The sequence below is a fragment of the Anser cygnoides genome, chromosome 12 (assembly GCF_040182565.1).
Source record: "Anser cygnoides isolate HZ-2024a breed goose chromosome 12, Taihu_goose_T2T_genome, whole genome shotgun sequence".
In the NCBI taxonomy this organism is placed as follows: Eukaryota; Metazoa; Chordata; class Aves; order Anseriformes; family Anatidae; genus Anser; species Anser cygnoides.
The window spans coordinates 12,998,727-13,024,604 of record NC_089884.1 but is presented as its reverse complement, the minus strand read 5'-3'; the positions used below and the strand labels follow the sequence as shown (position 1 = coordinate 13,024,604).

Here is a 25,878-nt window from a genome sequence, read left to right as displayed (position 1 = left end):
GCACGTCGCCTGGGGCTCCGCACCGCACCTGCGATGAGCAGCTTTTAAGAATGATTGATTAAATGGTTGGGTTTCACTTCAGCAATTAAACTCCACAGCCTTTTTACTTATTTGTATGCTGCAAGCTAGAGAGATAATCCCTTAATTATTCCCTTGCTCTGCTCCTCAGTCAGTGGTTTGCTTAAAAGTAACCACAGCGCTGTACTGAGAGTCGGGAGTGAAATCCTGGCTTCGTCTCCCAGGAGGCTGCTTGGGGGTCCAGGAAGCCACTACAGGCAGCCAAGTGGATCTCCACATCCCATCCACATGGGATCTTTTTATGCTTCTCTGCCTGGGAGGGAAGGGAGCTGGCTGGGACAACAGGGAGTGACAGCTGGTGACCAGTGTGGGAGGCAAACTTAACACCGCTCGGTTTGGGGAGGGCTCTGTCCCGAAGCAACACGCGCTGTCCCACACTCACCCGTGTCGTAGTGAACCCGCAGGGAGCTGGAATGGTCCCCAGTCTTCAGCGGGTGGAACTCCACTGTGACTTGCATGGTGTCACCAATCCCAAGAGTCCCAACAGACGGATCAACAGAGAAGGGGCTGCAACACAAAGACGGACATCAGGGATATCATAGGGGATTTGGGGACTGCAGTCCTTTTGGGGCCTAGAACTAGCTCACCTCCTTCCCTCTGCAAGCCAATACCAAGTGACACAGCAGCATAGTGAGAACAGAACACACAGGATCAGAAATACAGCTACCGCCAATTCTGAAGAGATCCAGCCCTCAGAAGATCACAGAGCAAAGTGACCTCTTCTCCCCATGTTCTGCATCCCACTCTGCCTCTCCGCAGTGAGTCCCAAGAGTCAGACTGCTAGCAATGTAATCAGAGGATTGTTTTTGAACAGCAGAGACCAAAAATGCTATTTGCATGCCAAGCTGACCCCAATTTCCTCCAGTCTTTCTTACCCTTCCACCTATAAACCTCACCTCAAGAGATGCAAATGTCAAGGCTGTCTGTTCCAAAGAGATTACAGCCTAGAAATCGGATACAGAGAAAAGTCTTCCTAGAAGACCAGAGAATAATTATGATTTAATTTGCAGAATTCAGTCTTTTCTTTGAAAATAACCTGTTTTAACCTAAGAAAGGGCATGTTATACCAGCATCTCAATGAAAGCTGCTCTAAGAAGAAAAGGAACAATCAGAGAAGACGAATGTAAATGCAAACTGGTGATACCACAGCACAGAAAACAGAGAAGGTAGAGAAGGAGCATCCCATTTTCATTTAGCTAGGATTCAGTCCCTGGCTGAATGAAGCACGTTGATGTGGGGTTAACAGGAGGAGTTCAATGTATGCACAAGCCACGCAGCCTGGGCTGTAATCCGTTTGGGAATTGGGCTTACTTGGCCCACCAGAAAAAAAAAAATCTGTGCAAGGTGCTGGAAATACCTATTAAAATGTGTCAGGGTACTTTGGTTTTACTGTGAATAATTCTAATTTGTCACCAAGTAAACAGTTCTTAGCTGACAGACTTGAAACTCTGCCTTAATGCTCAGGGATAGCTCTCTGGAAAAGTCAGATGGAAGGTGGCAGCTTGCACAGCCCCACTCAGAAGACCCAAGTTATTGTTCATTACTGTGCTGGTGGACAAATTGCCACCTCCAAAACTTGTTCTGGAGAGGTTTTTTAGCCATGATTAGAGAATGCAATGCACCCACAAAAAAAATAAGAACGACTGGACCTGTGCGCAAGCTGAACTTTGTTCAGATGAGCAGTGACAGCTGATAAAACTGCTGGCATTTCCGCTCAGTAATGAGATAGAGCTGCAATTAGCAGACTGACCTGTTCCCATTACTCTTAGCAAGAGCACTGCTGCTAGTGCTTGGATGTGGGACATGTCAGGAGCACCAGGCTGCCGCACGGTCCCGCATCGTGGCTGGGGGTATCCATGTCGCCCCAGAGCCTCATGGCGCTGGGGGCCTGGGCCCGGTTCTGCTCGCCCTCTGTCCCCAGGGCAGAGAGGTTCCCTCTGGAGCTGACTGGGAAGCCCTCAGGTAGCTCATGTAAGGTGTTGCAGTCACCAAAAAGGATTTTTCAGGGATAGGGTTTGTTTCTTCTGTCAAGGGATGCAGCCCCCCCGTTCCCGAGCAGGCCGCCCCGCCGTGTGTCCTGCCAGACTGCGGCCCACGCTGAGCTGATGCTGGGCCATGATCCCCAGAGGAAAGGCACACAATTTTTTTCTTTTTTGAGACTGCAAGCCCTTTCCAGCTGAGAAGAGCTCCATGAGTCCTCCTCCTTCCCCTCCATGTGCCTGCATACTGCAGCCCTCCTCGGATGGCTGGGAGGGGAGCAACGCTCCCAGGGGAGGCCTCAGGGGATGCCAGACACATAGGGCATCATCCTAGCTTCGCACTGTCACAAGAGGAAGAGGATCCAACCAAGTTCAGACCATGTTAGGCCCTGCACAAGCACAACATCAGACAATTCGGCAAACCCAGCCCATACTCAGGTGACTTCTCCGTGCTGCTTTAGAGGGAGCCTATACATCCCATTCCAGATGGCGGCCACCTGGCAAGCTGAACGCCCCTTCCCTGTTATCTGTCAGGAGAAACAGAGAATAGCCAAGAGCCATAATTCAGATCACTGAGAAACTGAGCATGAATCAGACACTGCACTTCCTACATCCCACCCCACACCATACCCACAGGACAACTGCTACTGCTATGGCAGGAGCTCACCACCCCTCGCACAGACCTCGTGTTGCAAGACCCCAAATGCAAGCCCCTTGGTTGAACTCAGCTCCTCCAAACTTCTGGCAACACAACTATGCTGTTCCCTGCAGCCTACAGATAAGAAAGGGTAAGGAGACATCGCTGATGTGTTGTAATAGCCAAGTGAAAACCACTGCCAAGAGATGGAGCTGGCAGGCTAAACCTTGGCCTTTTATCCATTAATTGTGATTTAATTGTAAGCTGTTCTTTAAGATAATTCTGGCCCTCTTAGATCTGCCCTTTTAATGAATCACTACTGCTCCCAAAAGACAGAAAATCTTTCAACAGATAAGCTTTGGGGTTTGTTTTTTAACAGCTTCTTTTCTTCTGACATACTTTTCAACTGTGTCTGTGTGGATGTTTGTTTTGGTGCACATCAAAGCTTCACGGGTCCAGATCTATAATAAGCCCGTGGTACCTTGCAATGACAGGCAGATCCCCAGCCTGTATGTAGGTGCTTGCCATGCCAATCTGCAGGAGGCCTTTCCACTGGTACCTGCTGAGATCTTGTCTATTACTGCCCTTGGGAAAGGGGTTGATGCTAGACTTGAAACAATCTCATAATGAGACATTTTGGCATTTACAACTTGCCTTCACCAGGCATCAGCTCTCCTTTACAGGGCTGACAAACGTCGTGTTCCATGAGGACACCAAATACTCCTGACAACTTAGAAACAAGTGGCAGAGCAAAGCCATGACTCAGGCTTTCAAACCATCATGCCACCTTTCTCCTACAAACATTTGATAAACACAGCGTGCAAGGAGGCTCCTTCACCAGGTCCCATGGTATGTTCATCTCTGTGACCAAGCAAACTTTCTCTTTGGTCTACTAGGGCCTTAATCTGCATTTTAAAAACGTTTGATTTGGAAGAAAAAAATAATCAATTTTCAGCCTTCTGCCTGATTTCAATTAAATGCTGCCTCCTGCCCCAAAGATGGCAATACCATCTACTGATGATTGAATTGCCTCATCTATCTATTAAGAACTTTTGCAGGAAAAACACAAAGATCATTAAATCTCAGCATATATTAATTTTAGTAATGGTATAGCAGCCACAGTCAAGCTTGTAACCGCTCCAGTGAACTGAGCCTGTTGGACCATCTGAGCATCCAAGACTCCACATCTGTGCTGAAAAGCCCTGCCTGGAGTCAGCATCTCACCCTGCCAGCTTCCATCTCAGCTTCCAGGGGCATTCCCAAATGGAGGTGCCTATCTCAGGCCAATCCTATCTAGCCCTGAAGCATGGCATAGCACGATGCTTGCCATTGTCAATGATGGGGTTAAAGAAAGAAGGCAGTACTGCACTGAGATGTGCTTCCAGACACCATTTTCAATTCAAGTGTACTGGAATGACATTTATCTTCCTGAATATCAGAGAAGAAACTCATTATGCTGCCTTAACAATGAAAAGGAGAGGAAGAGGCTTTCTATATTTATACTATTATTATTTTTTATTATCAAGCTTTGCAAAAAGAGTTAGGTATGGTCACGCAGAGGGAACACAGGCAAGATAATGCCAGACTGCATAACAGGGAATGTTTTGTTCACCAGTGGTCAAAACATAGTAATATTTTCTGGTAGATGCCATGGCAAGGGAAAGCTTTGACCAGGGAACAGCCGAAGGATGCTGAGTTAGCTCCATGGATCCACTTAGGAGCTCTTCCCTGGAATGAAGTGTGCAACAGAAACCATAGGTGTCCTCAGACCCTATTCAGAGACCATAGGGGTCCTCAGACCCCTTTCAAAGCAACAGGTAGGGAGCATCCCCACAAACTGACCATGTGCAAGGGCTGAGCTCTGACTGAAAGGAAAGGCTGGCATTTGCAATTGCATGTGCAATTTTCCCAGGACTAAAAGATGCATTGAAGGGGAAAGCAGACAGCATATGTTCAGTGCTGCAGAGAAGGGAATGCAGAGGAAGGAGGCAAAGAAAGGTGATGAGCAATACAATAGCTACAAAATGGTGGCATCTGCAACAGGCTCATGAACAGGTGAGAGCCTGCATTTCTTTAGGCCAAAAAAAAAAAAAAAAGTTGCAGCAACAAAAACAGAACTTTCGCTTGTGTGAACGGAGAATAAGAACAGAAGAAAGCAGAAGGAATCCATAAGATAGAGCTCAGATGATGGCTCTAAAAGCTTAGACAGGTCTCTAGTTCCCTTCTACTCCACCAGTTCCTCTCCCTACCATACGCATGTGCACATATCAATACACAGATGCTGTATGACATTCAGATGGAGTGCAACAACAGGACATCTTTATTTAGCAAAAAAATATATATATACATTTAACTTAAGCTGCTTAAATAATCTGCTAAATAAGAACAGAATAAAATTGTCCAAATTTAAGCCCATAAAGCTGGCACTCCTTCCCCAAAGCACCTATGCCATAACTCTTGATTACCGCATCTCGTATTTACACTAAGCTGTCTAGGACAGGGAACATAAGTCATTCATTTCCAAAGCTCCCAGCACAATTTTAAACACACTGTGACCATAATTAATCATTGAGTCGTTATGGAAGTCATTCACAGGAGGTAGTGACTTATTAAGCTAAATCTTCACTACCTCTGTTAATAATGATGCAAGCCTTTGTTCCACCCTCTCTAACAGGGAAATTAATCCCCTAACATTAGCAGGAAATCGGCCTCTTTTGTTAAAGCCGGTGTAAATATATTCGTTCAGAGACAATTGCCAGCTAATGATCTATTAGCCTGCAGAGCAGCATGTCGGCCTGGCTCAGATCCCCTTGTCCCATCAGGGGGAGGCCAGTTCTTTCCTGCTGGGGTTGCTGGAAACAAGAGCCTCACCTCGGAGCTCAGCATACGTCTGTGCCCACAGCACAGCGAGCAAGGAGCCAGCTACCGGGCCCCGCTATCAGAAGCGGTGATGAGGCTCACTCATGAAGATGGAAATCCACGGGCATGGTTGAGGGCCCTGAAAGACAGAATAACCCCAGGCAGCAGCACAGGCTGGGTGCTGACGGATAGAAAACGTTTCTGCAGAAGAGGACCTCGGGGTGCTGCTTGGTGACAAGAGGAGCACGGGCAGGTGGCTAAGCACACGTAGGACAGTACGAACAAGAGGGCAGCAGCAGCTCCAGGGAAGGGATTACTGCCTCCGCTCAGCTCCTGGGAGAAGAGCTCCGGAAGGCTGTGCCCAGCTCAGGGCTCCCCAGATGAGACAGAGCAGGCAGGATGAGTCTGGTAAAAGCCAACTTGGTAGGGCTAGGGCACAGGGAGATGCATTGGGAAGTTTGCTCAGCCTTTGGAAGGAAAGATGAAGACAGATCTCACTGCTGCTTACAGCTACATAAAGCAAGGGCACAGAGGAGATCTTGGAGATGTGCAGGGACAAGGTAATGGAAAGTGGACACAAGGTGCAGTAACGGAAAATCTCAGCAGATATTAGGGAAAAAAAGCGTCACCATGCAGGTGGTCGAACACTGGAAGCCAGTGAAGCAATGGAACCTCCAACGTCGAAGACACTGAGAACTCAACACAAAAATGGCCCGAGTAGGAAGCTGTGCCACTTGCCAACCTGATCAAACTTTGATGCTGGTCTGGTTCTGAGCAGGGCATTTGCTCCAGTGATCTCCAGAGGTCCCTTCCGGCCTAAATTGTTCTACAATTCTACCTGACAATTCTAAATCATTCCATTTCCATCTCACATTTTTCCCAAATTTCTCCCATTTCCTATACATCTGTGAATGCACATAGATGGTAGACAGGCATTAGAGGAACTCAACCTTTCAAAAAGATCCCACTGAAGAATTCTTTATGACATTTCAGTGAACAAAAGCAAAAAGAGATAAAGCAGAAACACAGAAACTTCTGAGTAGCTCATAAGAAATCTGAATGAAAGTGGGTGCCACTCTTAATTAGAATGAAATGGTGCTCATATTCAAGGATTTAAATCATCTGTTTGAAATTTCAAACTGGTTTTCTGAAGTTGGTAATGAAACGGAGGAGATGACAGACGCCCTCAACAGACAAGGGAAATCATATCGGCTTTTGATCTTCATATGCACGGAATCCGGTTACCCAGAGCTCCGCTTTTTTTGTAGTTGGGAAGCATTAGAAAAGTTTTCTCCATTTCCTTATTGCAAATCAGGACTGCGGTATTTGATCACTGAACTTAAACTTTTAATATCCATAGCACTCAACATATATCACTTGATAGAAGAGTTGGTAAGTGTATTGGAAAAGATACTAAGCACCTCGTCAGTTTTTCCCCTGCTACAAGGCTTCAGCAGAGGCAGCAGCATACATGTGGGATTTGTATAGGATATACCCCTTTCCTTTCCAAAGACACCATGCTCCTCCCCGCTCCACTTCATGGCCCCACAAGCTGATCTCTAGGAAGGCACCAGGGAGGAGCAGCATCCCAGCAGCCTGCTTATGAAACCTCACCAGCCTTTGGTGGGCCCCCATCCCTGCACTAGCTACTTGCTGCATTTATGCCCCCACTAGCGTTTGGGGCTGCAGAGCAGTTTTGAAGCCAGAGTCTGCTCATCTCCACTGTAGAGCTCGTTCCACTTAATATTTGGTCCCAGGGACCAGACCAAACTTACAGCAAAATAAAGGTCCCCAACCAGTGTTATTTTAAGGGCTTCACTACCAATTGCTTTGACCTCCTAAGCTCTAGATCCTAAGCAATAAATTCTTTACGGGCTCTTTCGCCAGCTCCTAGCTAACCGTTTCCAAACCCTGATCTAGATCTACCTGACCTGAGCTTCCATAGCTGTCTGCCATGCAGAATCTGGCCCAGCTCAAGGGCATCAAGTTGACTTCATGCACATGTCCCTTCAACCCAGCAGAACCTTTGTGAGATGCCGTGCTGAATACACACCACCACAGTACAGAACTCCACAAGCTGCTGTTATCAGACTGCACCATTCCTAAAGCAGTAAGCAACTGCAAACCCCACGTCCTGCCCGTTTCCAGCTGCTGCAACACAGCTGCATAGATGCTCTGGCTCTCGACACCATCACAGCAGCGCTGTGGATAATCGGGATGCAAAGCTCCTTTACCTCTGGGTGCTGATGCAGTAGCGGGCCTCTCGGTTCCCGATGTTGCGAACCAGCAGAGTTCTCTGGGTGCTGTGCTTGACCGGGCAGACTGAGAAGTTGAGCTGGTCGGGGAAGTCCAGGATAGCTCGGGCGCCAATGGCTCGGATAGGCACGATGAACTTCTCCCTCTCCGTGATGCAGGTGAGCTCATGGAAGTAATCCTGCAGGGAAAGAAACAGGATCAGCAAAAGTGTGTTTATTACCACAACAGAAGGAAAACTGCTGTTTTCTGTCACTTTGTTCAATAATGCAGTAGTAGTTTTTATTTAATGACCTTTCATTCCTGCAGCATGACTGGTAGAGGCTCGTTAACTTGCAAAGAGGAAGCGGTCCCATTGCTTCACCTCCTCTAGCAGCAAGCTGGCAGAGCCACCTCTATGCCAGCAGAGGACAAAATTGCCTGATGCTTTGATTCTGAAGCGCCAACACAGAATGAATTCCCATAAGGGATTAGAGCATGAAAAGAACCACACACACGACCCACAGCCAGTCTCGGATGAAGCACCTAAGCTGGACACCATAGCTGCTGCGATGGCCGGTTGTTGCACGGGGTGTTTATTCCCCACCACCACCCAAGCAGTGCCATGAATGACGAGGCCGGGGATACAGCCCCGTAAGTTCTATCTGGTCCATCTTCCCACCCAAAAGCGGCTCAGCCCTATACCCAAACTATTCCTGAGATCCCCAACAGGCTCTTTTAGCACTAACAATTCCCTCCCACCCCCAGCACGCGTCCCGGCTCTAACCCAGCCTTACAAAGTTCTCCTTGTGTCTGATCTCCATTTCCCTCTACGTCTCATCCTAGCCTCAGGGGATGCAGAAGATAGCTTTGCTTCCTCTGCGCTGAATATTCTGGCATGGTTGATGCCTTAATCATGTCTCCCTTGTAAATCCTCTTTAATAAGTGATTGGTGCCTCTCTGGCATGCCTACCTGGGGCACTGAACTCATTTGAGATTGTCTCCTTGCCGCTTCAAGTATGCGATGGTATAAAGTTTTAGCAGGAATTACACTTAACATCGAGCTTCCTTCGCCAGAACCCATCCAGAGCCCTCTGTGCCTGGGCTTTCCTGCCTCCTCCTCCCTGCCCCGGGCACCAGGACATTGCCAGGCTGCAGACCTTGCTCCAGCAGCAAGGCACAGCGCGCTCTGAGCCAGGGTTTGGAATTGCAGTAACAGATGCTGTCGCATCCGAGATGTAAAATAGGAATCAAGAAAGGTCTTTTTTTTCCTAGACATCTCAAATTTTCACTGGAAACTGCAGAAGGGCTTTGGCTTCTCATCTTTAGAGGGTAAAATGCCAGGTAGGGAACTGCAGCAATACCTGCAGAACCCAATATCATGTTTCAGGAGGGAGTGTCAGCAGCAGCAAGCCTTTCTGAATTAGCAATTTCATACTCAGTCTTGAAGCATAAGCCTTCTAAAATAAAGGAGAAGGGCAGCCCCTGCCAATTTAAAGCTCCTGTTATCTGCATACTTCTTTTTCTGGGCTGTTTGGATCCTCAGAAACCACACTAGCAAATAAAGCAAGTAATTTACTTTCTGTTGTTGTTATTTTGGCCACCCTGGTGTAACACAGGCATTGTAAATCCAATTGAAAGCTGCATGCCTTATTAAGCCTTGGCATGCCATATTTCCTTATCTCTCCCCTCCAGATGCCAGGTAGACAGAGGAGGACACAAGGAGCCCAGATCAGCAGTGGGATAACGAGGCAAGAAACTTCAGCAACCAGAGGTATTTGAGGGAAAAAACAGGAACGCATTTTCAAGTCTTTGTCACTGGTAAGAAGGAAGCAGATCAACAGGGATGTAAATAAGGGCCCAAGGAATTAGTACCTGCCCCATATGAAACCCCTGCATGGGGCACAAGCACTAGGGCCACCTGCATGGTGACTCACGGGGTCTGCTGCAGAGAATGGGACAATGATGGCTGCAACCCCTGCTGCACCACCAGGACACCAGCCTTGCCACCCACTCAGCTACGGTCTAAGGGCATAGCTGAAACTGGCCTAAACCCTGCTGTGCTTCACAACTGCAACCCCTCAGCAGACTGCTTAAAGGCACTTTCCTAAACACACCTGCCTGGGAGAGAGAGGGGTCGCATCACTTGCATGATTTAAAGGTTGTGCTGTGTTTACACCCAGCTTTAGGCTATAGATTTCCATGAAAATATGACCTCATCCTTCACATGACTCCTCTCCGTTTCAAGGAAAGTAGAAATCATTGCACAACGCTGCCTTTTCCCTTATTCACCTTCGAAAGGTAATAAGTCGCAAGCTCCAGCCTTCAAAGTGTGACTGCTGGCATTTGTATGAGTGCCCACTGAAATGAACGCAGCTGCTGGCATCGGGGATGTCATCCCAGGCTCACATTAAGGTTGAAAGCAGTGTGACAGTAATTAACTGCCCAAGAAGCCAGCAAACCCAGGTGTCAGCCACCTAACTTCAAAATACTTCAGTGAATTCTTTGCAGCAGACAACTGCAAAGCAAGAAAAAGTCCTGTAGGGTGAGGTAATGTAGGAAGTCTACCAGGGGAAACTCCCTGCTGAAACCACGATACCATAAAGGCTGAAAAATAAGGGCCATTAAGAGAGGAGAGGCTGGAGTGTGATGATAGCATAGCACAGCAACGAGTACCCTTCTGCTGCCTTCCTCAGCTACTGGTTCACAGGGTGCTTTGAAACCGGCCCTTTTGCTCCAGCTTCATTTGCCTCAATCTTTTGTCCTCTCCCCTCCCCGCAGGACTCTTCCCAAAAATATGCTTGCAATAGCTGCTGCAGGCTGGAATGCTTCTCTAGCGGGGCTGGCCTGAATTTTAAAGGAGTTAATTTCAGTAACACAGTAACTCATCGTCCTGTCATATTTCATATTAATCAATGAGCGTTAAATTCAGCCTTCGCTGAGCATCAGCGATGAATTTTGCAAACCTTACAGACTGAACTGGTATTGCCTGAAAACATTGTATTGCTACAGTGTAGAGAGCAAGGGGGGAAAAAAAGAATCAGCTGTGCTACGTTTTTATATGCTTCTTGCCTCCTTCCTTCAAGTTAATCTACAAACAAAGCTGAAGGACAAGACGAGCATCCCTATCTGCAGATGGTTTGCTCCACGAAGGTTTCCAGCCAGGCAGGGGCTGCCAGGGCACCCCCATGATGCAGCCAGAGCTGTAACGCAGAGCACGAGAGGGTAACTCATTGGAAACATTGCCCAACAGAAGAATGAGCATTTCATCTGCAACACAGGTGCCAATGAACACTGAGACACGCTGGCTGCATGTTGATTTTGACAGCCCAACCATGCAGCACGTTCCCAATGACCGCTTATTGAGGGCTCAGCTGCAGCCCAGCTCTGTGCTCCATCCCGTGAATCAGGAATGACAGCAAGAAAATCCCATAAAGCAGCCCCGCACCAGGACGACTTCCCCAGCCACGACAGAGGAGTTGGTGCCTATATTCCAATTCCCTGGGTCACCCAGAGCCCCTTTTCGGGGGGGGCCGCAAGGCACTGTGCACCTCCCGACCATGCTGGTGCTGCATCTCCCAAGTGCTCTCAGGTCATCCCACCCAACTTCTGCTTCTGGTGATGTTCCTACATCGCTCTGCTGCCCCTCTAAGCTTGAAATGCCTTTTGTGGGAACCCATTTTCCCCTTCCTCCACCCCCAAAAGTGAACACTCAGTAATTAATACTGATAAATCACATCTTAAAGGCACCAGTGTACTTCACAAAGCCTACATCATGAGACTAAACTCTGGTGTCACTTGGGTAGTTTGTAGAACTGCCCTAGGCAAACCCAATTTTTACCCTAAATATTAATGATGTTAAATAATTTCTCAGTCCCTCCAAAGGAACAGATTATTCCACAAGCACAGCGAGCTAGGGACCACAAGACATTTCCTTTGTAGTTGTCTATAACTACTCTTCTAGGAAGGGCCAAATTGTGAAATTAAAGCAGAACTAAGCAGCAAATAAGAGATGAGCAAGCAGCCATGCCCCAAGAGACCTTGCACATTTGTCCTGGTGCAGAAACGAGCAAGTTGGCATGGAATGGGTGCCCATCAGTAGAGCCCTCACCACAACATGCACAAAGACAGCCACACCAATTAAACGTTAAATGTTCCAGCGCTGAAGGACAAAAGAAGCCTAAAACAAGAGCCTACATCTTGAGTAGGACCTCCACCATGCTGAAAGACTTTCTCCCAGTTCTGAATCCAGCACAACCCCACTGAAACCAGGAAAAATCCACAAACCCACACCTCCTCATTTGTTCCAAATCCAGCCCCATGGGTTCACGCTCCACCAAAAGGCACCAACCTCCTGGGACCTCTGGTCTCACCTTGTTCTCCTCAGGGGTGAAAAGGATGCGGAAGGTGGAAGGCATGCCAGGTGCCACCTTACGGCACACATCAGTGGGGCTGATCAACTTGAAATAAGGTGAGCTCTCCAGGACGACCTTCACCAGCCGAGGAACCTGCAGGGAAAACGTGAAGCTATCAGATTTTGCAGCCCAGGTGGAAACAGAGAAAAGACATGACCCTGTCCAGGTGACATCTTCCCTCAACCACCTTCCCAAAGGACTTTTAGCCCTGGAGGTACAGTTGTGCAATACACCAGGAATAAAAAGGAGGAACATAGGAAGGCAAAGATGACCCCAGAAAAAAAAAAAGGGGGTGACTAAGAGCTGCTGAAGGGGGCTGTGAAGAAGCAAGGGAGCACAACACTCCCGTTGGGAAGGCTGATCCAGGAGACGAGAGCAGTCAGCTTGCCAGAGTGAAGGACAGCTGGACTACCATTACCTCCTCCCCCCAGGCTGTGCCTATCAATTACAGGCTTCAGAGGCGTTTTCTGCCTTGACATACACAGCCAGCACCAACTCACAGGGTGTTTTTTTCATTAAGAGCCTATCCCAGCTCCCCAGAGGCTGCCTGGTGATCACAGCTAAGCAGCTTTGCGTGCCTTGGTCCTTGTGGGCACTGCACTGCCTGCTGCTGCCCCCCAGGACAGTCCCCAGACAGCAAGCTGGCGTCCTCTAGTGCATGGGTATCGACCCCAGCACCCCAGAGCTCATCTCAGCCTCTGAAACATGCAGTCTCAGCCAGCAGGCAGCTTCCCTAATAAGTAATGACCCCACACGAGGCTCAGAAACACGCATCGGGTCTGCAGCACCCTCAGGAGCCTGGTACCCCCCATCCAAGGCAGCCCTGAAGCCTCCAAATACCCTTGGCTCTCCACAACACCCTAGGGCAGTGGCTTCCAGGAACCCATTCCCCACCACATGCACGTTTTGGTCACTGAGTCCCCGGAAAGATGGGTGCACACACTCCTGGTTTCAGCAAAAGCCACCCAGAACATCTCAGAGGGTAAGGAGCAGCCTGAAGATGGAAAAACATCTTTACAACAGACAAGGGCAGTATGTATACACCAAAACACTTCTGCACCCAAGTCGTTGCAGAGCCTCTCCGTAACACACTGGATTTTACGGAGCAGTCTCAGGTTACTGCATGGTACAAGGCAGCATCATTCAGAGAACCTGCTGAGAAAGCGATGGGAGCGCACAGTCCTATTTTCTCCAGGACACTACCAAAAGCCAACACAATTAGAATACAACAGCCCCTCTTGGGATTGTCATCTCCATATGACAAAATACACCAAAGATTTTCCTTAGAGCTCATCCTGCTTTTACAGCAGTGCTGTCCACTGGCTGAGGTCTTAATAACTTCAGGAACTTACTCATTTCAGGGAAAATAAAATAATAATAAAAAAAAAAAATCAACAATTCACACATTGTCTCCCTCAGTAGGGCATACAAATCCCAAGGTGCGGCTGTACAAGTTTATTATTTTTTACTGGGAATGGCAGAAATATTGATGCAGATGTTCTTTTCCACTTGAGGAAGCATGAATAGAGCAGATTAACTGTTTGCCTGTTGACCAACACTTGGCAGAGACAAACGTTTTGAAGTGCCGCACGGCTAACGGGGCGGCCAGAGCCAAGAGGCTTGGTGGGAACAATGCAGAGCAGTAGCAAAAGGAACTGAGGGGGTCTTCACCAGGAAAGAGGACACCCACAGCACCAAGCGCCCAAGATCACTGTGCAGACTGTGCGAATATAGGGCATCCAAGCTGCATCTTATTGATATTCCCAAGGGAGACGTCAGGAGTGGAGCTCCCTGGGAATAAGGGAGGCACCACACTGTGCCTGCAGTCACCCTGCTGTCTCCAGGCACACTCATCTTCTCTCGCTGCTCCTCCACCTGCCACATCCCCCCAAGGGCCCTTGTGCCCACCCGTCTCCCCCAGCAGGTAGATTGGGGAGGGGGCCAGTTCATGGCCTCCCCTCGGGCACATCTCACTGCTCAGATGCTTCTTTGCCATGGGGCCATCTCTTGGATGCCACCTGCCTTTCTCTGGCCTGCCTCTGCTCCCAGCACACTTACGGCTACACGCCAAGAGTAGTACACGCACAGTGCTCTCTCCCAGCACCCATCTCCTTCCCTCCCTCTGGTCTCTTCCCACCTGACCCTCAGCATCTGCCCCACACGAGCAAATGTTCCCCTGTGGAAACCGGCACGGTCTCCGTTTTCCTCTTTACACTGGAAGGAAAAATGCTGACATCTTCTAACTTGTCCCTTCTCAACTTCCTTGGGAAAATCTCCAAATGCACAAAGAGTTATTTCAAGAAAAGGTAAAGACCTTCAAGAGCACATTGTGCACATTCCTCTGGACATGGTGTGGTTCTCCAAAGGGAAGCAGAGCACCACATCTTTGAAAAGCCTGGACAGAACCAAATCAAGCTTAGCAGGAGCCCAAAGTGGAGCTTTCAAGACAAAGCACGATGAAAGAAGGAAAGAACTATGCAGACCTTATTATGCCACCAATGCAGAGCTTTCCAGAGGAAGGATGTGACTGGAAGAGCTCCTTTGGGTTAGAACCCACCAATGCACAGCCAACGCCAGGGGGAGAATCCCCACAACATGGGAAGATTTCCACACCCTCACAAAATGAAGATGAGACGTGTTATTCTGAGTGTGCTGTGCTGCAGCAGGGAACTTGCTATGCTGTGTCTCAGCAGAGTACTTCGCTGTTCCCCCAGCGCCCCACACTTACCACGTCGTTGTTCCTCAGAACCAGCGGCACCTCGTAGACCTCGCAGGGGATGTAGCTCTGAAATACCACCTCCGAGGGGAAAGGCTGGAACAAGCTCTGATCCAGGTCAACTGCTGAGAACTGGAGATGCAAGGCATCTGTGAGAGGAGGGATATGTGAAGGGGCATCCTGCACTGCACTGTCTTGGGGGGGGACACCTGCCCAGCTCTTCTAAGGAAACAGCAGCTCACCCACCTACCTCCTGAAGCAACCACGAGTTACCAGAGCACATTAAGCAGGCGTCTCTGGAGGTGTTTCTCCAGGAGGCCTTTGCCAAAAGCAAGGCTGCACTCACCTCCAGCTTAGCCCCCTGCTAACATGGCCATGCCATTCCCAAGTGCTCACCAAGGCAGCTGTGAGCACTCAGGGGGGAAGCCAAGCCCAAGAGCTTGTGTGGGGCTCCAAGACAGGGTAAAACTCATCCCAAGACTGAGACAAATCTAGTCCCATGGGTCCCCAAATAGCCTATGGGGATATGGAGCCTAGAAACCAGCAAGCACAAAAAGGTACCGTAGGAGGGGAGGCCAAAAAAGCAACAGAGGAGGCATGAAAAAGGCAAACAAGGTGAATGCTGGATGCTCGTAAGGTTCACCCCTTGTCAGCATTACTGGAAACTTGAGCAAGCCTGAACCCAGCATCCCCTTCTCCTATGAGCTTTACTGGGAGGGATGATTTATGCTATTATTGTTTTATTTAATACTGCTGCTCCCCGCCTCCTGCGCAGTCTAGGACAATCCTGAAGCAACCCGTTACAGGTCTCTGGCTGCCCATTCTCTGCTCAGTAGCTCTCACTAGCGTGTTGCACACTGAACAGCCCCTTTAGAAGCAGCTTCGAGCAGGCAGGAGCCTTGCTGTGGATGCAGCACATCCACCCACCCTGCCAGCTGTAGGCACCTACAGGCATCCCAGCTGCTGTTCCAGCCCAAAGTACTGATGCAGGTGTTTTTATTGATGAGCTTGAGTAATTAGCATAGGGCCTACAGACTCCAAGGGTCAATGCTGCCACCAGCAAGGGGAGCCACGACCCCAAGCGTGACAGCGACTGCTCCCAAGCGAGAGGGGAGGTGGCCATTTCAGAGAGAGGATGGAAAAAGACAGCTCGTGGCCTGCTCCATCCTTCCTCCAGTGCTGTGCTTCAGCAAGGGCAGCTAACCTCCAGCAAACCTCACTGATTTCAGCAGGATTTATGTTGGTCCAGCACTGAAACACCTCAGCAGGGCAGGAAGCGTTTTGCCTCTCCCCCAGCACAAGGCAGGATGAACCCCACCACCAGCAGCGCTTCCAAAGGGCACCAGCACCTAGCCATGTGGGCGTTCAGAGAGGCACTGCAAACGTCACATCTAACAGCAAGAAAAGTGCAGGAAAAGGCTACCTTTTGATGGGAGGTTTCGCTCATGTCCAGAAGCTGGACAATGTGGGGCCGGCGTGTGTCCCGAGCGGCAGCCAGCCTCTGCTGGGTGGTGAGGGACATCTCCTTCAGGAAGGCAGAGGGAGTCAGCTGCAAGGCAAGACACCGGCCAGGGCTGCAGAAATGCCTTTCTCCAGAAAGGCTTTTCTTGTTCAGGCACCACCAATGAATAATTTGTGCTCACAGCCACTAGGACAGTCCTGGAAGCCCTGTAAGTTACCTGCTGAAATATTCATCACCAGTAAATTAATTATATAGAGCGGAACACACTCGCTCTAACAGAGCAGCTCTGTCCCATTAGCCTCTCTGTTGTGATTCAATGTGACATGTTTGGGGATTTCTGCTCTTTGGGTATTTGTTTCCTCTTTAGCGTCACTGGATTGAGCCGTGGCCTTTGAGGAGTGTGGGGGGGAGCTGTCAGAGCGCCCTGCCCAGTGCTCACAACCCCTCCACATGCAGAGATGCCCCTGGTGGGCGAGCCAAGGGAAGCAGTGCTGTGCCAATGCCAAAGGGGACAGGAACAGGCTCAAGTCCTCATTCATCTCATTTTAACCCATGCTTGTTCGCTCCCTGGACTGGCCTCATGGACCCCTACAGAAGCCTGCAGGGGCATCTCTTGGACAGAGCCTCAGCACCAGGTAGCCACCAGCATGCAGAGGAGGCATCGGGGGGTGATGAGGGATCATCCTCATCCCGTTGTGGTTTGCAGAGCTGGATCTGTGCTCAGAAAACCCAGCCTCATGCAATCCTGCCTGGCCCCAGCAGGTACTTACTGTCACAGGCTCCTCTGCCTCGGCCACCAGCCGATTACGAGGTGACACCGCTTTGCCCTGGAAACCATCGGGACTTCTGGAGGACTCCATGGAGCAATGGAGCTTGCTGGCAGCCATGCCTTGGGCCACCTGCAAGAAGCAGCAAGGGGATTTTAAAATCCAGACAACTTGGAAGGTGTCAGTGCTGCCAGGCAAGAACCACAAGAACCACATTAAGGCTGCGGCTGGATCACGGAGCAGAGCGCAGGGCAACATGGAGCCAGGACAGGAGCATTTCACATCCACCTGGCACAGGAGGAAGCAACGCAGCAATACAAAGTGCCCCTTGGAGACCTGAAGCCTCCAGATCCGATTCTCTGGTGGAGCTGGGAACTGTCCTAACTCTCACGGGACAACGAGGAGATATGACCTCTCCTACCCAGAAAAGAGCACGAGGATCCCCAGCAGCATCCACTCTCCTCTTATCCATGCTCATGTCTGGAAAAAAGGAGCCTCCCACCAGGTTCCTACTGACTAAAAGCCACCTCCTTCCTGGCACGGGTAACCGACAAGCATTCCCTCCCCTGAGCCACGCAGGGGTCCTGGGTGCAGATCCGGACAGTCCCGCTCGCAGAGCACCGCAGGACGCACCCGTGTCCCCAGGCTGCAGCACCCTTCTTGAGCAGAAAGCTAACGCCCCTGCCTGCTTTGTGAAGCACAGTGAAGAGGAAAACACTTCTGAGTTCTCAGCAGCTATGCTCAGCCCCCCCAAGCAGCCAAAACCTCACCACTAATCCCCCTCAAGTCAGGCATCGGGGCTGCCCCACACATTAACCAAATCAGCCCTGTCCTGCTTTACCAGCCAAGTTTTCCCTTTGTGCAAGGAGCTTTGCCACGTTTCTAACTACTGGAGCACAGAGTTCCATACTCTGATGGGAAATTGTCCTTTTTCAAGGCTAATTTGGTTGTTTTAAGTTACAAAAGTTATCCAGCAAATAGGATTTCTTCCAGGCATGAAATTACCCCAGTGCCCAGGAGCATTTCTCCGTGGAGAATGAGGGCCCTAATTTTCACTTAACACCCAACCCAAAGCTCCCTACAGGCTGTAACGGTAGAAATAAGAGCATAAAACCATTAAAAGAACATGAGCAATTAGCTCAAATGTAAACACAACATGTGTGAAAGCAGGGCCACTTAAGACTCCTTCATAATTGCAGTTTTCCAGACCCTCGTTCCACAAGGGGCAGGGGCTGGCAGGGCCATGGGCTGCTCCCCTCCAGCCTGAACACCCCTCCCCACATCTCCCCGGCCACACAAAGGGGGTGTGCAGGAAAGGGACGAAGACAAAGCAGCCCCAGGAAGATCCTAAATTCACTCCCCAAAGAGTATTGTACATGTTCATGGTACCGGCCTCTTTATACAGTGCTCGGGTAGGACAAGGATGGGACTAAAAGGCAGCCCCAGGCCCCAAAAGCACAGCCAGATACCTAAGGATACCGCACCCCTCTGTCCTTGTACGGAACAAGAGCGCAGCCCTGTCCTGCAGGCACGGGACACGTTCCAGCAAAGAGCTAGGATTTCAAGCTGGAAATAACTATTTTTCAAGGGAAATTTAAACGGGGATGATACAACATTAATCTGGATTTCCGTGCTTTATTGCTGGGTCTTGAGAATAACTGGATTATTTGTTACAATTTCCCAGCCGTAATTTCACTCCGCTCGAAATTAATCCTGTCCATCATGCCCACGGCGCCTATTTCCAGAGTGCTCCCGGGTCCCCCCCCTCTCCCCAGCCTCCAGCATGGGGCCCCAGGGCTCCACTCCCCGTGCATCAGGAGCGAAGGGGCAGCTCAGAAGCCAGCCACAACTCCCTGGAGAGGTGGGACAAGAGGGCCGCGGCACAGCACGACTTCTGCCCGCTGGGGAGAGCCCACGGCCACCTGCCCACCGCCAGCAGCCCCCCAGAAAGAGCTCCTTAACCCCCTCCCACCTCCTCAGACATGCCTTAGGCCAGGCGTGCAGTCAGAGCCCGCTGAGCATCGCGCAGCTGCCAGCCCCTCCGACCAGCAAGGTGGGACTCGACCTTCGGGTGGGTAACCCGGGCTCCTCGGGGACGACTCACTTTGTGCAGTGCCCGGCCTCACTCCCCAAACCACCAGGGGCTGTAGGGCGGCTCTGGTCAGCCCGGTGGGAGCCGTTGGCACAACGGAACTGCCTGGGGGCAGTTACCAATGGGGCCGGTGGCTTCCGAGGGTCCCAAGGGAACCCGGAGGGCAACCAATGGGACCTGGAAAGGGGGCTGCCTGCGTCCCCCTCTCCTCAACCCTCCGGCACAGCCCTGCGGGGGCACAGCCCACAGACCCAGGGAAGGGGAGTGCTCAGCGTGACACACAGCAAGTTTCTGGTTTGGCTGCTGCTGGGGTCCCCCTGCTCCAGGGGGGAGATCAGGCTTCTCAGAGCAGCAGCACCTCGTCCTGCAGCAAGGCTGGAGGCAGAGCCAGCTCCCCACAGGCTTCCAGGACACATAGCATCCCCACCAGCCTCCCTTCCCTCCTGCTCAGGTTTCTCCATGGGTTCCCCCAGGCAGAAAACACCGCGAGGACAGGGACACAGCAACAAAACCAAGCTCAGCACCTTGCAAGTAGCACACTAGGAAGGACCCACTAAGGCAGCAAGGAAACTGGGGCTTCACCACCCTCACCAGTCCCACATCGAGGGCACAGAAACATGTTCAAGCATCTGGGGCTTTGATTTCTTCAGCTCTAGGCTGGAGTGGAGGCTGCTTTCTGCCCTGAACTTCCTCAGAATCGCAATGGGTTGACTTGGTCCCTTACTCCAGCAGTTTCTGATGTCACTGAATGCCTTCAGAAGAGTTACAGCCTTGCAAACCACTGCGGCCCATCTATTTCTTAAACATCTCACTCCGCAGTGAATGATTGCGGCAGCATCAGAAAGCACGCCTTCGAGTAGCATTTGTTAACATCACAGAACATCAGACAAATTAATTTAGACACCACAGACAAGCTAATCATTTCTTTAAGAGCAAAGAAAAAGTTTCTGCGCTATCTTACAAAGCAAGGATTTGATTTCTGCTCTCCTCACCTCGGGAGGACCCTGACCTAGGGGCACAGCACCTTGTCACCACAGTACTCAGTGTGCCTTTGGGGGTGTCCTCTGCTGCTGCCACACCTGGTGAACACCTCTCTGATGAGCTCGTTCCAATTAGCACTTGTAGACACACCAATTTCCTGCTTTCAGCCCAAACCTTTCCGCCTTGCCGGGCACATGGAGGAAACCAAATTCCTCAGCCCTCCTGGGCAGCAGCATCCCATCAGCGTGAGCTGGCACCGAGCACCCTCACAGCTCCTGCAGGGCATTGCCTCGCACTGATGCTTTGCTCCCAGCTTCAGGAGCATGGCAAAGGAGCAAATGAGTCACTGAAGCTGCCAGCCTGTGACCAGGAAAGGAGGAACAGAACTGTCTCAATAAACAAAGGTGCAGAGCCCCAGCTGGGCTGCTCCACCAGCTTGGGTGCTAGCTATGGACTCAGGAGACCCACAAAGCTTTGGGTTTGGATGCAGGTTTTCTGGCTGCGAAAAGAATTTAGGATCTCATCTGAAGCAAGGTTTTGATGTCTTGCTCTGTCCCCAGACACACCCAAGCTTGAGCCTGGCCAAGATCCAGCTACAAGCCGGGCAGTGCTGGAGCACCGAGGTCAGCATCTGCTCTGACTGTTCCCCTTCCAGAGAGGCTTCCTCCCCCCCATATTAAAGTAAGACCCCGGAGAAGGGGTGAGCTCAGCTCAAGGCTCTCCTCAGCTTTGGAGATTCAAGCCCACACGTCCCAGCAGAGCACCTTGGACATCTGGCTGCCAGCTCCGGCAAGGTCACTGCCTCCCCTCCCAGCAGTGCTGCATGGAGGAAGCGGAGGAAGGGGCAGAGCTGCTGGGCTCTGCTCCCTTGGATCACAAAGTCTTTTAGCTAATGGCTATTTAATGTGCAATGCTAAGCAGTCTCTGGAGGGGAAAAAAAAAAAAAAAAAAAGAGAAAGAAAAGACCAGGAACATCTTCAGAGAGCAGGAAAAAGATCTGTCTCATGATGTGGGCTCACAGCTGCTGCAGTGACTCCTTGCAACAAGGGGCCTGCACAGCATCCCCTGCTCCCAGGCACTTATGGCCATGAGCTACCCTGGGGGTTGATAAAAGCACCTTCACCTCTTCAGAGCAGCAGCGTGAACCTCCAAACACTACCTGGCTCATGAGATAACGCAGGGTCACACAGCCAACATACCCGCACGGACCTGTAGGCACAAGACAGGGCTTCAGGCCAGCTCCGTACTGCCAGCACTGGGAAATTCAGACGGTTCAGCAGCAAATAGGGGCACAGAGGGGCCCCTTGGTGCCTGTGAGCTTGGCAAAAGCTCTTCTGAAGAAGCTGCTTAGATATGGCCCTAAAGCATCCAAAATCCCTTCATGCATCTGTCCAGCAGTTTCCCTCTAAAGTAAAACTGAACAGCTCTCCGAGGATGCTGCGCAGAAGAGACACGAAATGAGGAATAAGTAGCCAATTTCTTAGACGTTAAGAAAAAAGAGGGGTTCATATAAAGGCAGTTTTGTGCCCATCATGACGCCACATGCTGGCACTCTTATGTCAAGGGACCCCACGCCATTTGTGCTGCAGCAGCAGCCTCTGAGCTGGTCCAACACCGACTGCTGGCCCTCCCTGCCCTGAGCCCACCAGCACGCTGTGCACTGCAGCACCCAGTTCAATAGTAGGGGAGCAGAGCTGGGGCTGAACCCTCCTTCAGCACACCCAATAAATCCTTCCTCCTTCCTCCCACAGAGATAAAGCATCTCACCAGAGTAACTGGATAATTGGCCTTTCTATTACACTTTGCTGGAAGAGGGAGACAGGAGGTCTGCTAAAACTGAGCATCAGGATGCTATTGAACAATTTTGTTCAGCTAAATCATCTTGCCCCGCTCAGGCTTAAGTAGCGAGATCACATTTCTTGCCTAGAAATCACCTGCTTAGCCATAATTACCATATAAACAGCATCTCAAGGAAGCCAGGAAAGGAAAAGCGGAGTTTCCAGGACTAATCTCTTGCCCCTCCAGCTCACTGCTAAGTGGTTCAGTGATTTCTAAATCAAGTCTCACTACCCAGGAAGCCTCACCTGCCACCTTTATATTCTGTTCCCTCCGTATTTTATCACTTAAGTGCTGTCATCCTGCAATTTATTACAAAAGCTCTACCACAGCCTAGATAATTAATAGGAATCTAGCATTATGCCTTCCTGGTACTTTGCTAAGCCAGCTCTCAGCTGGCACTGAGGTGGCCCAAACTCCCTTCCAAGGGTCTGCTGGACGCTCCCCAGCCCCACATGTTGTAATTTGCAACTGTGGCTCCTGCATCAAGTATTTCTGGTGTTATTTGCCCTCCCTGGCTGCCTCTCCCAGCATTCGATCCCTGCTACGCTGGCTTTGCAACTGGCATCAGCTCCCCCTTTCTGTTTACTTATTTCCTGGCACCTGGAACATTGTTTTGGTTTGCAGTGCAGAGCTTCCAAGCAGCTGACAACTTGGGGGTGGAAAAACAAACCAAAGGACTAGAAATGGATGCCCAGGTCAGGAACAAGCAGCCACGCACGGGGTCAGAGCTTCCTCTGCAACACCGAATCAGCCAGAGTTAGCCAAGCAGTATCGCTGTTTAGCTACTGTCAAGACCTGATCCAAAGTTCATGGAAATCACAGAAAGACTCCTATGAATATCAGGCTGTATCCACATGTGATTTCTTACCCTAGAAGTGCTAGGACACACGACTCGTGCTAGCTTACAACAGCTCAGGTGAAAGGAAACAATTCTGCATTCCCCAAGGCCTTACAGCACGTGAACAGTAGCTACAGTTCTGCCGATGCGCATTAATTAATTAATCCACCACCTACCTGCACAACCCAAGCTGGAACAAGGGAGGCTGCCAGCATCCCTGAAAGACCCAGTGTCCCTCTCTGAACCAGCTCTCAGCTTCTGCAGCACCAGCCCGCGGCGCATAGCATAGGCTGCATGCTGCTGGCATCCCGACCAGCTGCCCTCGCCAGCAGTGACCCTGAGGGACCCGGCCTCAGCTGGATTGCCCAAGTCCTACCAACCTCCACCCAAATCAAGCTGTTTTAATCTCAGTCTTCAAAAACTTCCGTGAAATACAGCTATATGTATTCATATACCCAGTTCTCACAGTGCAGTTTTGATCTCTGGAAGAACATAAACATGAATTTAAGCACAAATTCAACTCAAAGACACCAAACTGGAGACTAGCAACCAACTAAAAGCAGAGGCAGGAGCAATCTCTTCAGTCCCCAAACCCCACCTTAGCTGGCTCAAGCCTCATGCCAAAGTCTTTGGCTTCACAGAGCGATTCCTGTCCTTGGACAGGGGACACAAGGCTCCCGAACCCACTCAGAGCAGTCTGCACCCTGCTGGGATCACGGTGACACCAAGCATTTTTGTTTTCCCCTAGGTGTGCCCAGGAACTGTCTCTTAGCAAGTCACCTATGGATTTAAGGAAATCCTGCAAGGAAAGAGGCAACCACAAAACTCTCTGGTCTATGCCACCTGCTGCATTTTTCATTAAAAACCTTCAGAGCATTTTACAGGTTGTGCTCAACCTCCTTTTATAATTAAGGCCGGGACACCCCCACAAGAACCAGGCATCGGGAGGCCCACAGGACTCACCTCGGGCTCATGGGGACATCTGGGAGCCAGGCTGGGCATCCCACTGCCCTCCACGGCTCATCCCCAGCCTGGCTGCAGGTCTGCACGCTCAGAGATGGGCAGAAAGGGAAAAGATTAGGATCCTTCGCTTTTGGGGAGCAAGAAATCCCCAAATTTGGCCGAGGCCACCCTGCCCCACAGGCACCCGCATCCCCTCCTGATCTATGGGCCTGCATAGGGTTGTGTCCCACCCACCTCCCCCAACTCCCCCCCCAGCGCACCAGCCCCCAGGTCCCTGCACCAAAAGCCCCCCCGTTTCATCCGGGACAGGGGATGTGGACACGCAGCCACCATCACCCCGCTGTGGGGCCAGTGACCGGCCCCCTACAAGCACCCTCCTCACTCTGTGGACGCACTCACACGAGTCTCCGCTGCACAGCGCTGTCGCTGCCGGGCTGTTGTTGCCCTCCTCGTTCCCAAAGCAACAGGGCCGCCCAGCAGGCCTCACGTCACCACAGCAGCGGGGACACGGGCGGCGAGGCCACGGCTGCGGGACGGTGTGGTGGGTGGGAGGCAGAGGGCCACAGCCGGGTGTGGGGACGCTCGGCACCCACCCCGTGCACAGGCCCGATGCTCCTTCTCCTCCTGCTGTAACCCAGCTGTGCTTCCCTGCTCTTATTCCCCCAGTATTTGTAAGGAAACAGGCACAGACCCTAGGGACAGGTGGTGAGCAGCACCTTGTCTCAAAGTAATAACGAAGGCTTGGAGAAAGCAGATAATGACCACGGAAAGCACGCAGCAAAGGTTCCCCCAGCACAGCCTTCAGCACAGCCAGGTCCCTGTGTTTATGCTAAAACTGAGCGATGATCAGGGAACTCACAGCAGAGCCCTGTGCTTCTCCCAGGTCTGTCACCAGCCACCACACACGACTGGTCGTGCAAAGAGCCACACGCCAGATGGAAGTGCAGATGACAGAGAGAATATTAAAATATCCTATAAAAAAAAAAATCAAACAGCTGCCAGCACTGCCCCCCGGAGGGACCGTCTGCTCCCAGAGGTGCCCCCTCCTGCCCCATGTCACAGCCTGGTCCCCAGCTCACCTGCTCTGCTGGGCTCCTGCAGCACCCAGCCTGGCACAGCACAGCCTTGTCGCCCCTGGGGAAACAGCCCCACCTCTGAGAAGCTCTGTAACAAACCCTCTCCCATAAGGGCAGCCTCACACAGCTGTAGACCCATCACTGAGCCCAGATTGTCCCACACACCATCACTGAGGAGCTCCAGGTGGCTCCGAGCTCCATCACTGTGGTCCGCTCAAACACGTTTCACCTGAGTGCCTCTGCTCAGGGCACTTGTGCAGGGTCAGACACAGGGCTAAAGGGAGTTCACTGCTCCCCAAGTTTTGCTTCAACCCCTCATGACCATTTTAACCCGCAAATGCTCCTGCAGCTAAGGAAAGAACTGATTCACTGGCTGACAGGACCACAGTGGAAAACTGAATTCATACAATGGGAAGTGAGAACATTCCCAGATCAGGTATCTGGAAATTAATTCCTCATTTGTAGTGAGCATCACCAGTATTTTGCCAGGAATCAGTCCCAGACACCTCAAACTAAGCCTTGGGCAAATGCCACAGGACTGCAAAGTGCAAAATAATTATCTAAAAGAACATATCTATTCATCTTCCCTAAACACTCAGACAAAAAGGCTTCTGCCTAAGTAACTGGAACAGACCAGGCCCACAGCCATTAACGCCCTGCACCTGGCAGCCTGTGCCTCGTGTCCCCATGTCACAAACCCCAGGTGGGGATTACCCAGCCCACAGGTGTACAGGGATCACAACAGGGAGCACACAGGATTCCTTAACACAAGGGCACAGAGGCTTTATTTCTGAAGGCTGCTCTTTATTACAGATCACAAATCACCATCAGCAAGTATACTGCGATTATAAGGCAAATATATGTGGTAGATATTAAAACAATAGCACTAATTAATAGTAGCAGCAGTTAGAAATAATAAAGGCAATTAGAGGTAGGAAAAAAAT

The 25,878-nt window shown here is 50.7% G+C and overlaps 1 protein-coding gene across 12 annotated transcripts in view; it reads right to left on the bottom strand.

Annotated features, from left to right (window-relative positions):
• The window catches only part of HYDIN (HYDIN axonemal central pair apparatus protein), a 129,432-nt gene extending 104,411 nt beyond the window's left edge, over positions 1 to 25,021 (bottom strand). For 2 of the 12 annotated variants that reach the window (XM_067004277.1, XM_067004280.1), the window contains exons 1-7: positions 23,859 to 23,983; positions 17,149 to 17,277; positions 16,340 to 16,465; positions 14,929 to 15,048; positions 12,159 to 12,293; positions 7,788 to 7,987; positions 461 to 585 (exon numbers count right to left, since the gene is read on the bottom strand). In XM_067004277.1, the coding sequence (XP_066860378.1) occupies positions 461 to 585; positions 7,788 to 7,987; positions 12,159 to 12,293; positions 14,929 to 15,048; positions 16,340 to 16,465; positions 17,149 to 17,277; positions 23,859 to 23,897 (874 nt within the window). In that variant the 5' untranslated portion in view covers positions 23,898 to 23,983. Of the gene's footprint in view, positions 1 to 460; positions 586 to 7,787; positions 7,988 to 12,158; positions 12,294 to 14,928; positions 15,049 to 16,339; positions 16,466 to 17,148; positions 17,278 to 23,858; positions 24,016 to 24,257; positions 24,640 to 24,937 lie in introns of those variants that run through there. The other 10 variants (XM_067004276.1, XM_048078667.2, XR_010834391.1 and 7 more) reach the window with 9 other exon arrangements.
• Between the last annotated feature and the right edge of the window lie 857 nt (positions 25,022 to 25,878).